This window comes from Nannobrachium achirus (genome assembly GCF_963921795.1).
Source record: "Nannobrachium achirus genome assembly, chromosome: 4".
Classification (NCBI taxonomy): Eukaryota; Metazoa; Chordata; class Actinopteri; order Myctophiformes; family Myctophidae; genus Nannobrachium; species Nannobrachium achirus.
This window is the reverse complement of record NC_137813.1, coordinates 4,171,014-4,185,080: the sequence shown is the minus strand read 5'-3', so window position 1 is coordinate 4,185,080 and position 14,067 is coordinate 4,171,014. Positions and strand designations below refer to the sequence as shown.

Sequence of the window (14,067 nt, the reverse complement as noted above, 5' to 3'; positions counted from 1 at the left end):
CTAACACAGCATTAAAACACTGTTTAGTCCTGCTACAGCTCCTCGTAACACAGCATTAAAACACTGTTTAGTCCTGCTACAGCTCCTCGTAACACAGCATTAAAACACTGTTTAGTCCTGCTACAGCTCCTGGTAACACAGCATTAAAACACTGTTTAGTCCTGCTACAGCTCCTCATAAAACAGCATTAAAAAGGCTGTGTAATTTGATGAATAGATCCTCTTCCTCCAGTGTTTCACAGGGAGCTATAAATAAAAACGACAGAAATGACGACGGCAGTCAGGAGGTTTTCTGAGGTTAAACAACATTATGCTCATTACAGGATCGTCAGACTGTTACGTAGCTGAGGACATACTGTAACTGTGTCTCTTCAAGGACTGCTGGGTACAGTAAACACAGCACACTGAATCTAATCAGAATGAGTCCCGTCTCTCTTTGCCACTCGCTCCCTTCCTCTATGGCAGGGGTTTTCAAAGTGGGTGACGGGGCACCCTGGGGTGCCGTGACGGCAGTCCAGGGGTGCCGCGAGATCATTTGATAGTATTTGGAATTTATTTGGACACTTGAAAAAAAAATTAGTATCATTTTAAACTTGAAGTATAAAGTTATTTTCAGTCAGTTCTAACCAAAATGGCTATTATCTCAACATTTTCCTCACAACATAATCACTAAAATATCGTCACTGTCAGGCAGAAACCTCGTATCTCCAAGTTTCAAATGTGTGCGTCTTTTGGTAAAGCAAAGCCCTGCTTCATCATACAAGACTGTCACACAGAACTAGTGAAAACAGCAGATCTACAAGCACACAACGCCTCGAAACTGTTGGAATAACTGGAAAAGCTGTTAAATCTATGTTTTCCATGCTTATCTTATCAACTAGGGTGCATTGTTTTGACAGTAAGGAGGAGATGTACTTTCCACTCCCGGAAAGCTGCTTCCACACAGGCAGACACCTTAGATCTACTATGTGTACTACTTCTGAAAACAAAGGAATTCCGCAAACAAGCACATAAATAAATAGATAATGTCTGGGAAACAGTGGACTAGGATTCTCAAGTTAGGATGTTCTTTAGACTCATTTGCAAAGAGAAACCAGACTTGGGGAGATAAGTTGAGATTGTGAACTAAAACTATGTTTCAGTGTTTAAGTACTAAGTTAACAGATGTACGGATATCATTTGCAAGCAAACTGATAACTGATCAGTCATGTACACGATCAGCAGGTACAGTAGGCCTAATGATTGAACCCTAAATAATATACATTCTCAGAACGATGTCTACTCTGTATGTATGTATGTACAGTATGTATTGGTTAAGTGTTGTGAATTTCTTCAACACATAGATCCTGATGTAATTTAACACAAGGGTCTTCAACAGGGGGTCCGGGACCCCTAGGGGGTCCTCCCAATCTTTGTGTGATAGAAACGTTTTTATATTAACCACTTGAACCCTAGTGTCCTCATTCTGAGAACTTTAGGCACAAATAGCAGATCTACAAGCTCACAACGCCTCGCAGCGCTTGTAGATCAGCTATTTTTGGCAAAGAGGTTTGGTGTAGAGGGGAAAAAGAGCAGACTAAGTACAGAGTGAAAGGTCAAGTTTATTAAGCATTGATGGTTCAAGTGGTTAAATATCTGAAAACACACATGACATGAATCCAAAATACACTGATGACTGTGCTGTCAAACAATGAAACTATATGGAATCTATGAACAGGTCGTGGGGGTCCCTGCTTCATCTCTCTCTCTCAACTAAGGGGTCCCTGGCCTGAAAACGTTGAAGACCCCTGCTTTAACATAGTGTGTGTCCTGACTGCCCTGGCGGTGCCAGCAGTGTGCACGCAGCAGAGAGAGAGCCAGACATTCCCACACAGCCGGCGGCTTTGTGTCGTTGGTTCCACACGCTTCACAACACCCTCAGCATTCCATTATATTATAGTCCACGGTGGCACGGGGTCGGCGGCAGGTCACGTCAGGTCATGTCACTAATTATACAACAGGTAGTTCTGACGAAGCTATCTGATTGGTTGAAATAGCTTTCCTACCCGTGCGAATAATGAGTGTCTCATCAAACAAAGAAATCAGCTGTGCCCCGGTCCTGAAATAGCCGCCCACTCGCTTTTATTGTTTCCGTAGGCGATGCCTTGTAAGCGGTTGCCAGTTTTCATGTGAAGTTCAGGGACATAGTGGCAAAATCTGGCATTAAACAATGCAACTGTTGTATAATCGCAATATTACACTTGAGTGTCGGCTCGTTCCTGCAGCAAGGCTGGCGTGCCGATAATCACGATAAAGCACACCCTATCGTGTGATATTGCTTAAAGGTAACGTAAATGTCAGGTGATCCACTCACAGTCTTGGCTCTGTTGAGGTGGGTCATACAGAAGTAGAAAGGATGTAGGGCTGCATGGGCAGGGATTCCCAAACCTTTTGGACTCAGGGCACCCCGATAAATATTTGTTTCATTCGAGGTGTAGTAGAAATATTTAAAGACTGTCAAATGTGTTCCTACTTACAGTATATTCAACTTTGTAGAATTTAGTTTAAAGCAAATCTCACACTAATGTAGATTTGCCTGCAGCTGTCAAACCAACAGCTGACATCCTCCTGTGACTTCTACCTCTCTGTGTCAGCATAATCTGTACTGTGTGTTAACTATTTCTATGTTGCTTTATCTTTATAACATATCCTTATAAGACCATGTTACCATGTTAGAATAGCATCTCTGTCAGAATGGACTATAAGAGCTGTATCATAAGGTGCAGGGGAGGCTTGTGCCTGGGAGGGCTGAGGAGAGGCCTGCTCCTCAAGGATCTGTAATGCTGATACTCTGTTCAACTTTTTGCCTTTTGAATAAATCTGTCAATTCTTCAAATCCTTCATCCTTGTGAAACATTAATTAATTTCTATAACAGAGGCAACCCTATATTATATTCAGCTACTCACTCCCAGCACCTTATATTTATGGCATATTTTACTATTACCTTTAGCATAACAGTATGATCTAACAATCTTTAATCAGAAATATTAAACGTTTTGCAATGAATTATTATATAAGATGATGACAACATCTGAATGAATTAGTGTTTTATTGAGTAAATCACATGACTCGGCACCAGCGCTGCGTTTGATAACTTCTCCAGGCAAAGGAGGCGTACCTGGACTGCCGTCACGACACCCACTTTGAAAAGCCCTGGTGTAGGGGATAACTCACAGTTTTGGCTCTGTTGAAATACATTGGACATAAAAAGGACTAGTGATATGTCATTAAGCTACTAATATAGACTGAAGTAATGAAAGTGGGTCATGTTTGGAACAGCTGAAATCAATAATATATTATTATAGTATTATTAAGATATTAACCTGAGGGCCGCATTAAGTGAAGGTGGGGGCCGCATGTGGCCCCCCAGGCCGCCAGTTGCCCATGTATGACTTACGGTCTTGGCTCTGTTGAGGTGGCTCATACAGATGTACTTACCACCCTGTAGACAATATGCCTTCCGGTTGGTTCCAAGATTTCGAAGTGCTGCGTTTAACGGACGTTACGTCATGCGGTGCGGGTCTGTTTACATTCCCCAGCGAAAAAAATAAATAGATTGTAGCTCTTAACTCGCTCTTAATAGGTGTAACATTGCTTGAATCAATGTTTTTGTTTGTATATTGTTTATTGCGAGCGCAACCGACGGAGCAGGAGACGTAGACCAGATATTTTCGTGCAGGGAATACGTTTGCAGGGACACCGCACTGTGAAAAAATACAGCTTCTGGGAAAATTCAGCCCCACCTCCTAGAACGGTTTCTGCCTTGTATTGTCACCAGGCTTTTCTCTTCGCAGATGAGTAAAGCCTGGCTACGCGAGGCTATGTACTTACGGTCTTGGCTCTGTTGAGGTGTGTCATACAGAGGTACTTACGGTCTTGGCTCTGTTGAGGTGTGTCATACAGAGGTACTTACGGTCTTGGCTCTGTTGAGGTGGCTCATACAGAGGTACTTACGGTCTTGGCTCTGTTGAGGTGGCTCATACAGAGGTACTTACGGTCTTGGCTCTGTTGAGGTGGCTCATACAGAGGTACTTACGGTCTTGGCTCTGTTGAGGTGTGTCATACAGATGTAGCCCCTGCGGTGGTAGCGGAGGTAGAGCAGGTAGAGAGGAGTGATCAGCCAGAGGTAGCAGCAGGGCAGCCACACCAGCACCGTGTTCTGGAAGCAGCGCGTCAGGTCCGGGCTGGACGTGTTCCATGTCCGGTTCCAATCCTGAGCACAGGGCAAATGACAAGACATATTAATTAGGTAACATGTCATTAGGTCGAACACCCTTTGGATCAACCACCAAACTCTAACCCTAACCCTAATCCTAACCTCAGTAAAACTATGCCTAACTCTAACCCTAAACCTAACCTCAGTAAAACTATGCCTAACGCTAACCCTAAACCTAACCTCAGTAAAAATATGCCTAACTCTAACCCTAACCCTAATCCTAACCTCAGTAACCGTGACGCGGGTGATTATCTAACCTGCCGACGCTGTTCGACCCAACGGGAGTTCGACCTATGGGGCAGTCCCCATTAAACCATTTATTAACCTGTTTATTGGACTGGGAACCCCTTTTTTTTTTTTTTTTGCAGTGTACAGTGTAATAGCAACATACATTTTTTGGGTAATTTCTGAATAAATATTTGAGGTTTTTCAGAAAACTTTAGATTTTAAGGACTGGATTTACTGTAGTGTAGCTGTTTATGTATTGTTTTGGCCTCTTGTCTAAATGGGTTACAACCTGTTAAAATGATATGTTTATGATATGTATAATTTGACCGCTGAGTCGCTGACCCCCCAGAAGCAAAAAAAAAAGTAAAAAAAAAAAGAAAATTGCACATATTTTCACGATTTTTCAAAAATAGCCAAAGTATAGCATTATGCTTTTTAGCACCAAATCACACAGATGCTTTCCCAGAATGAATGGGTTAAAAGAAAAAGCCTGATTTATAGTTTGTTGTGCGCCGGTGTGTCATACACCGAAACGAGCTGATCTACAAGCTCACAATGTGTTGCAGCATCATTCATGACGCACTGTGAGCTTGTAAAATCTGCTATTTTTGGCAATGCGACAAAGGAAACGGTGTGGAAATAATAGAAGTGAACGGCTAAAACCAGTCAGGTAAGTTTAGGCAAGAAATATGTAATTGGACATATAATTACCTACGGTTACATTGTAATTCAACCTTTAAAACCACCAGGGAAAAAACATAATATCTAAAATCCTATACGATACCTAGTCTCTTATCAAAGTGCATATCGTGTCCAGTGGTACAAGAAAGATGTTCAGACAGGAGAATCAAAAGTAGGGGTGGGCGATATGGTGATAATTATCGTTGAGACGATACAATGTCTCCACGATATGCCTTTTCAGAGGTATCGTATGTATCGTGATACAATTGAGGGAGCCTTGTAAGAAATCCTGTTTAATCGTTAATACAGAGATTCATTGCAGAATTCAATTTAAACCTGCATTTTGGTCTAAATCAGTAGTTCTCAAACTTTAAAATGTCAAGGTCTCCCCTTAACTCTGACAGTATACAAATGAAACCAATTGGTTTCATTTTGTATACTGTCAGAGTTATACTTGTAAAGTTCAATTTAGACCTCCCAAAAGGAACCCAGAGTCTAGTTTTTGTCAAGTAACTTGAAAAATAACCATAAAAACAAATGTGAAAAAGAATCGTGATAAAATCGTGTATCGTGATACAGCTTGGGAAAATATGGTGATATTGTATTTTTCCATATCGCCCACCCCTAATCAAAAGATCAACACATGACCAGCTGCCCAGAGATCATAGCTTTCCATTTGGCCTTATTAAGACCTGGAACACATTATTACTCTAACCATTGTTTTATGATTTAGCTATTAATTAAAAGAAGATCTACAAGCTCACAGCGCGGCACTCGAGCCTGTAGATCTGCTAGTTGTGAAAATGTAAATGTCTTCTAAATCCTTCTTCTAAATCAGTGGTTCTCAAACGTTTTCATGTCAAGGACCCCCAGAATTACATGTATTTGGACGCGGACCCCCATCTCAAAATGTTGTTCCAGGGGCCCTAGAAGCAAAAAAAGTTTGATGTATTCAAAGATTTGCACACATTTTCAAAGATAAAAAAAAAAGAAATAGCAGATTTACAGGCTCAAAGCGCAGCACTCGATGTCATGCTATGAGCTTGTATATCTGCTATTTTTCATTAGCTAAAGCATAACATATTGTTTTTAGAGGTGCTCAGCGGTTATGAAGGTGTCATAAATTCATAATGTCATGCATTGAGCCATGAGACATTTGAGAGTGGCAACAACTTGCAGCAAGTCTGCAGCTGGGTGACAGAGAAACACAGGTTTGGTAGAGCACTGAGCAGTGGTTCTCAAAGTGGGGTCTGGGGACCCCCAGGGGTCCTTGAGAGGGTTCATAGGGGGTCCCCAACAACATTTGTTAATACCAGTATCACAAGTCAATCATTTTAACCCCTCAATCCAAATGTTATACGTTGGCTATTCAAAAATAAGATGTACAAGCCGTGAGGTTGTCCATCTTGTACATACAGTATGTGCGATTTACAATATTATCGCGATAATCAAAATCCATTATCCTGGGGCGGAATATTTGCCAAAAATAGCCAATTACTTGGCAAAGACATTTGCTAGAGAGTGAAAAAAAGACTCAAGTATGTATATTATAAGCACCTTTTACCAATTATAGAGGGTTTAAATGGTACCAGATATGCAGCTCGGCAAATAAAAGGTGACACAATTACACATTACTGTTTGCCTCACCAACATTAGAGTTCCAACTCATATCTCTATCAGTTGTCAAAGACTCTGCAGCCACAAGAACACTTGTCTTGTGCTCGCTGTGTTCTCTGAGACGACCACTCATACCTGTTATGTACTGTACTTGACTTGTAGAGTGCATTTCTGGGTCAAGTGGAGCTACAGTGTCTTTAAGTCTTCTCTAAAGTGCATTAAGAAAGACACTGTCTTTCTTCTTTAAGGTGCAACAGCATTCCAGCCCTCAGTTCAGGAGAATGTGTTTTCATGTTGGACTGTTGCCAGGGAAGGGAAGTGAACTTAACAGGAGTCACATGACGTGTCTGTCTAAATCTGCCCTCAAAACAGATTATTTTACAAATCACCAAGTATAGCTGCTACAGTAGGCATATACAGCAGGATAAAAGGACCTTATTGATTCACACCATCAGGCCATAAAACTGAGCCTCTTCTGAGCCTTGAAGCTACTGTATACAGAATGTTCTTCACATGGGAATGTAGAGCATTCTATTGACTTATGTTTGATCGTTAGCTCTAATTAAATTGAACCATTATAATGATGATCATCACATTTCAGTGGTTCTCAACCTTTTCAGCCCTGACGAAGACTAAGAGTTGAGGCATTACATTTTGTATAACACAGTTTGGTTGTGAGAATAGCACATCTTCATGCACAGACAAGTGAGCATGTAGATCTGCTATTTTCACAATTTCTGCCTCTAATATTTGACAAATAGGACAATGTTTAATTTGACATTTTAGAGGTATTTAAAAAGTCCATAAATTGTCACTTTAAAAATGTGCATAGCCTATACCCTCTATACACTTAAACTGTATTTTGGTCTGTTTACTGTTGAGTGAGAAAACAATGTTAACATGTATAGCTAAACATCTGGGGACCCCACACAAAAATAATGTGTCCCACAATTGTCCCCCGACCCACAGGTTGAGAACCTGGTCTAGGTCAGTTTTTTAATCGCGATGACAACAACGTTTCAATCGATATTCTCTCGATATGTCACGTTTTTTCTATTCTTTATGTGTTTACATGGAAAGCAGTGTGTTCCATTATGGAACATACAACATGTTTTATAACTGTCCTGTGTGCAGACAGCAGGCAACAGATATCTGTTGCCTGCCTAAGACCTTAATTGTTCATATGAACAATTAAGGTCTTTCCCCCTGCATTTGAACAATGAAACACTAAATGAACATAATGGTCCATTTAGATAGCCTGCATTATGGCTCAGTGTGGATCATTCAATAACACTCCAACCCTGTACAGTAGACTGAGTACAGTACAGTACAGTACAGTGCAGTACAGGTGATTATCAGCTAGGCTAACAGTTAGCACTGTGTAGCACCCATAACAATAACAAGTGGTTAAATGGCATTAACAGACAATCAGAGGGCTTTATGGAACCCTGACTCACCCAGAAGGGATCGGAACCGTCCGGACTGCAGAACGACTCAAAGCCCATGAATAAACACTATGACTCTGTCAACTTATGTTAGGAGAGAGAGAGAGGTAGCTGGGCTTTGGTTTGATAACACTCTCTCTCCCTCTCAGTGGCGTCACTTCAGAGAAAGCTATGGTATGGCAACATGACTGGTGTCTTGCACGCGCGCGCCCAGACACCAGTCATGTTGCCATACCTTAGCAACAGGCATGATACATTTATTTTAAGAAGTACATTTTATTTTTCCCCCCGTTTCTACAGTTTCTTGGGCTGGATATGGCAGCCTGGAACAGTTGTTCAAGTGCAGCTAAACTTGGCATGTTAGTAAACATCCCACAATTAACAATAATAATGCTTTGCACCTGTGCAGCTGACCTGCGGAACCTGGGAATATACCATTCTGTCAAGATGGGGAGAATAAAATATAGCCTACCATGCTGTCAAAATGGGGAGAATACAAGTGTGGAGGATGAAAAAGTAAAGTGACCATTGTTAGATTTTGCATTTGTAGTTATTTTACTGTAATTTAACAACATAATAACCAGCACAGATAGACAAAGAGACATTCATGGATGTATATTTAAAAATAACTTTTATTTCCCCCCCTGGACACGGTATGGCAGCTGCATACCCCTGCCATACCCAATTGACGCCCCTGCTCGCTCTCGCTCTCTCTCTCTCTCTCTCTCTCTCTCTCTCTCTCTAAGCAGCTCTTGTGTCTCTCGACACCAACACGGTTGCCAGGTTTGTGCGAGTGCGGGAGAGAAACAAGCAAGTCCAAAAGAAGCCACACACATGGCTATTTGGAAATAACAGGTCTATAAGCTGCCTTGTATCTGCTATTTTTGAAACCTTTTCATTCATATATTTTATTTATTTATGTATTTATTATTATTGTGGCCTCGCCTGGCCTGAAAGGCGAGAACACTATGTTATTCTCATTATTTATATATAGTGAGTTCCGCCACAGACAGTTCAAAGGCGAAACCACTATGGTTTTGTCATTATTTCCGCCGCATATCGTGTTCCGTTAGCCAATGAGGTGCAATTGGTGGAAAAAAATCTGGGAGTGGTGTTAGCTGGAGTACTGGATGAGCTTCACATGACAGTTAGCACGCTGTAGAGTATAGTATTTTCTAGTTATTATAATTTTACCAAGAACATTTTATATTTTTTTGAGCGGTGCTAACCGCTCCTATAGACCGCTTTTTTACCAAAACCATGATGTCACAAATGATGATGACATGAGTCCGCTAGACCAATGAAACACTTTGATTCTGTTGATCTGTCCATTATGTCATAGTCACATAGGCACCCGATTGGTTAACTCTGATTTAGAACGCGTTTAGGCCGCCTAAATACGTCATAAAAAATTATTGAGCGGTGCTAACCTTGAATTTCAAAATTGTATTAGATCAGGACAGGACAGGAGTCAGGTCAGGACGTTCTTTGAATTTCTCAATTGTATGAGTCATGTATTATCTATAATACATGAAAACAAACCACACTTTTAGACAGAGAGCTTTAATCACAGGGCCCTGTCTAAAAGTGTGGTTTGTTTTCATGTATTATAGAGAATATCCAGCTCAAGACAATTTTGAAATTCAAAGAATATAAATAAACAGCTTATGATTATCATGTAGATCGAAGTACGAGCTTTACCACGCCTAACCAACCCCATATCCTGGACACTTCATGGGAGCGAAAATACAGTAGAACCTCCTTCTCCTCTTTGGATCTGCAACTACTGTTGAATTTTGTACAATCGGTCTCTCATCTTGCCGGCCTTCTGGCTAAACTGGGACAGTGATCATGAAGGTGATACCTATAATAATGTCATGTTTGGCAGATCCTTGCGGATGTCAGCACTGAGTGACAGAGAATGTTTGCAAGATGTCTAGAATGTCTAGAACCCCTCCACAGCAGATGTGGGAAAGTCTCGACCAAACAAGTCCAGTATTTGTCTGCAACTCTACAGATCCTTTTGTCATTGTCAAGTAAAGCAATAGAAACTGTGCATGACATTCCAGCTGCTCTTCATGCTCTTTGGTCTTGGGCTTCTCAGCCATCACTTTGCAAGAAGACATCAAATATCGTCCCAACAGAAATAACACTCTGCCACATGCCAGACTTGTCTTTTCAAATGACTGTGTCTTCAAAGTATCTGAACATGACCTTTCAGGGTCATTAGAATGCACTATCCTCATGTATTCTAATCTTTAGGTATGTAGACATGGCAAAGTCCAGCTTATGGTCCTTATGGTCCATGCGGCGGATCTCAGACATGTTCCTCATTTGCTGCTGGACCAGCGAGGCCTCAAACACCACCAGCATGAAGAGTGTGAACACACTGTAGTACCAGTACTCATCCAGACACCACAGCCCCACACAGAACACCTGGAACACAAAGAAGGGGACGGTGGCTCTCTCCCTGAAGAGCTCCAGGAAATCAGGCACCATCATCTCAGCGCGGTTGGTGCCGTATCGCTTCTCTGCCGCTCTCAGGTCTGTCTCCTCCTGGTAGCCACGCCACACCTGGAAGTGGCTCATTGGGTGGCTGATGGGGAACGCCACCGGGAGGAAACATTTCTTCTCCTCTCGGTCGAAGACCGTCCCTGGTCCCTCTGGAGAGCCACGAGCTCAGCAGAACCGTTATTTGGCGTATGTACCAACTTTGCCAGGGTGGCCTTTTGTGGGTCAGGTTCCTTGGAGCAGGTGAGCCAGCAGTGCACGTGCACGGACCAATAGCCCCCCCTCAAAAGCTCCTAGTTAGATCTCGGGACCTAGCTGGCAGTCCTCCGCCAGGCAGGCCACGCACCGTCTATCCCATCCCCTGCCTTCTGGTCTCTTTCTGGCAGAGACTTTGCCCGAGGCTCCTCTTGCTGGCTAACTGGCTGTTAGCAGTGCACTAAATTTCAAACCGATACTGGTTTAAAGATGAAGTGCCATGATTTCACTCCCCCTAAAATACGATCATCAGGTATTATACTAGTACAAAACTATGGCACCACCTCTTTAACAACACTGTCTTCTGACCCTAACCCTAACCCTAACCTTAACCCTATTATGGAGAGTCTGATCATGTTTCCTATATATCATCTATTGTGACATCTATTATGACATCATGTATTGAATGGAATGACATCATGATTGAATGGAATTGGTTTATATTGATGATTTATATTGTGAATATTAATTATTAACCTAGTGATTGTGAATGCTAGCTTGACGATGCTGATAAATGCTGACTTGGCGATTGTGAATACTAAACTGCTCATGTTGAATTCGGCTAATTCATGGTTAGAACAGCTATTGATTGATCACGGCCATTTGATTGAAGACACACAAAGCATATATGATTATTTAAAGAAAAACAAGGCTTGAAAATTGTCCACAATGTATCTCCCTAAATATATTTGCACCGCTCACTTCGCACAGGTGCGATTTTTTAAACATTTTATCAACACAAATCCAATAGGGGGATCCCCGGCATTTATTATCTTCCAGATCCGATGGATTGTGCAGTCCAAGTATAGGGAACGAGACTTTGCCCCAGGTGAAGGAGTTGAGGTAGGCTATCTCGGGGACGGCAGTGGCTCAGGGGTAGAGTTGCCGTTCGTTCGGTTCCCAGTTCGATCCCGGGCTCCCCCAGAGTTAGTGTGGACTGTGGAAGAGTCCTTGAGCAAGACTCTGAACCCCTAGTTGCTCCCGGTGAGCTCTGTGTGTGAATGGGTGAATGTAATGCACAATCTATGTAAAGAGCCTTGGATAAAGGCGCTATGGAAATGCACCATTTACCATTACTTGTTCACCGATGAGAGACGGACAGAGCAGGAGATCAGCCAGAGAATGGCAGCAGTCAGCCTGTTGAGTGATTGGGACTGAGTACGTTGGGGCGGCCTTGAAATAGGGTGAGAAGTTCAGTCACCCGAGAGAGACTTGGAGTAGAACCGCTGCTCCTACACTTGGAAAGGAGTCAGCTTTAAGGTGATTCGGGCATCTAGTATACGGATGCCCCCAGAGCGTCTTCCTAGGAAGGTCCTCGATGCACGTCCCACTGGGAGGAGACCCCGTGGCAGACCAAAGACCAGATGAAGGGATTATATCTCCACACTGGCCTGGGAACGCTTGGGGATCCCCAAGGGGGAAGTGGATAATGATGCTCAGGAGAGGGATAACTGGAAATCTCATTTGGAACTAGATAGGTAGGTAGGTAGGTAGGTAGGTAGGTAGGTAGGTAGGTAGGTGGGGTTAGGGATAAATTAATGAATGAATTAATTAATTAATTAATTAATTAATGATAACAATAATAATAATGAATAAATGATTCAAGCAAGCAAGCAGCTACTAATATTTATTACAAGCTACTTCTTCTTATTCATTTTACAGAAACATATTAAGCCCAAAGTCGCTTATAATGAGCAGACATGGCAACGCAGCTCTCCTCGCCACTGAACAGCATGGGGTAGTTGTTGGACCTTGCATTACATTTAGAAGGCATAATTCCCCCTAATAGAATGTAATGTATTTTACTTGTTGTGAAATAAATGATTGCTTAATTATACGTGACAGTAAGAAAATAAAAATATATAGGCCTATATCTGTATATAACAGTAATAACAACAACAAAAATCATATTGTATGTTGTACATAGTATAGTTTAAAAGTATTGTTATGGCTGCAGTCACCGTAACATAAGCGTGAATATAATATGATTGACCATTGGACATTAACTTATTGTTATTGATACTATTCAGGATATTAACAACAACAACAACACACTTTTAAACATTAATTTCAACTGAAAACACATCGTCATTCAGGGTATAAATGTATCTCATGCTCGGTGTAGCCGGGTGTAGCAGAGGAAGGCTGCCGATAGAGGGCACCAAACCCTGCCGTTGACACTTGAAAGGACGATTTCACCACTTTTCAACCCATCTTCATATAATTGGTCCTCACTAATGTTCATGATGAAATAGCACAATTCTTTCCTACTCTGTCTGTGTCTCATAGGAGGGCTGTGTGGGCAGTTCAGAAAATGGAAGCCATTGTTCACACGATAATACAAATGAATATATTTTAAAAAGTTGTGTTAAAAAAAGGGGGACATTAGTGAGAATTAGGCTATATGAGGATAGGTTGAAAAGTGTTGAAGTCTTCCTTTAAGGTCTTGAATTCTTTAGACAGGTTTGCATATTTTTTTTTCTTTTTTTTACCAAAGATACAGCACTGAAAGACACATTTTCAGTCAATCAGGAAACAGGCTACACATTTATCGTCTTAATTTTTCCGGTTCCCATGTGTCTGCTTGTGTTTAATCTTTTATACTCCTCCTCCTCCTAGAGAACCTCCTAGGTTCTCTTTCATGATTGGATCAGTTCTGTCCTGCATTCACTTTGTGAAAAGTGAAGAAAGCTATTGTCATTTCAATGAGCTACACCTGTGTTTCCAATCAAACTCAATATATGAAGTGAATATGCTGATATATGCAGTATTTTCCATTTAGTTTTTTTGTCATATAGCAAGCATTACATGGTGTGCACGCATGCACACACCCACGCACGTGCACATGCATACACATTACACAACCACGGCTGCACACACAATGCAACCACTCACGCACACGCACGCACACACACGCACACACACACACACACACACACACACACACACACACACGCACAAATCACACACACACACACACACACACACACACACGCACACACGCACGCACGCACGCACGCACGCACGCACGCAAGCACACACGCAAGCACACGCGCACACACACACACACACACA

At 41.9% G+C, this 14,067-nt stretch overlaps 1 protein-coding gene across 1 annotated transcript in view; it reads right to left on the bottom strand.

Annotated features, from left to right (window-relative positions):
• LOC308284241 (multidrug resistance-associated protein 1-like) overlaps positions 1 to 8,375 on the bottom strand; it is a 92,164-nt gene extending 83,789 nt beyond the window's left edge. The window contains exons 1-2 of the mRNA XM_080724805.1: positions 8,239 to 8,375; positions 4,076 to 4,252 (exon numbers count right to left, since the gene is read on the bottom strand). Of these exons, the coding sequence (XP_080580931.1) occupies positions 4,076 to 4,252; positions 8,239 to 8,286 (225 nt within the window). The 5' untranslated portion in view covers positions 8,287 to 8,375. The remainder of the gene's footprint in view (positions 1 to 4,075; positions 4,253 to 8,238) is intronic.
• Positions 8,376 to 14,067: the final 5,692 nt, after the last annotated feature.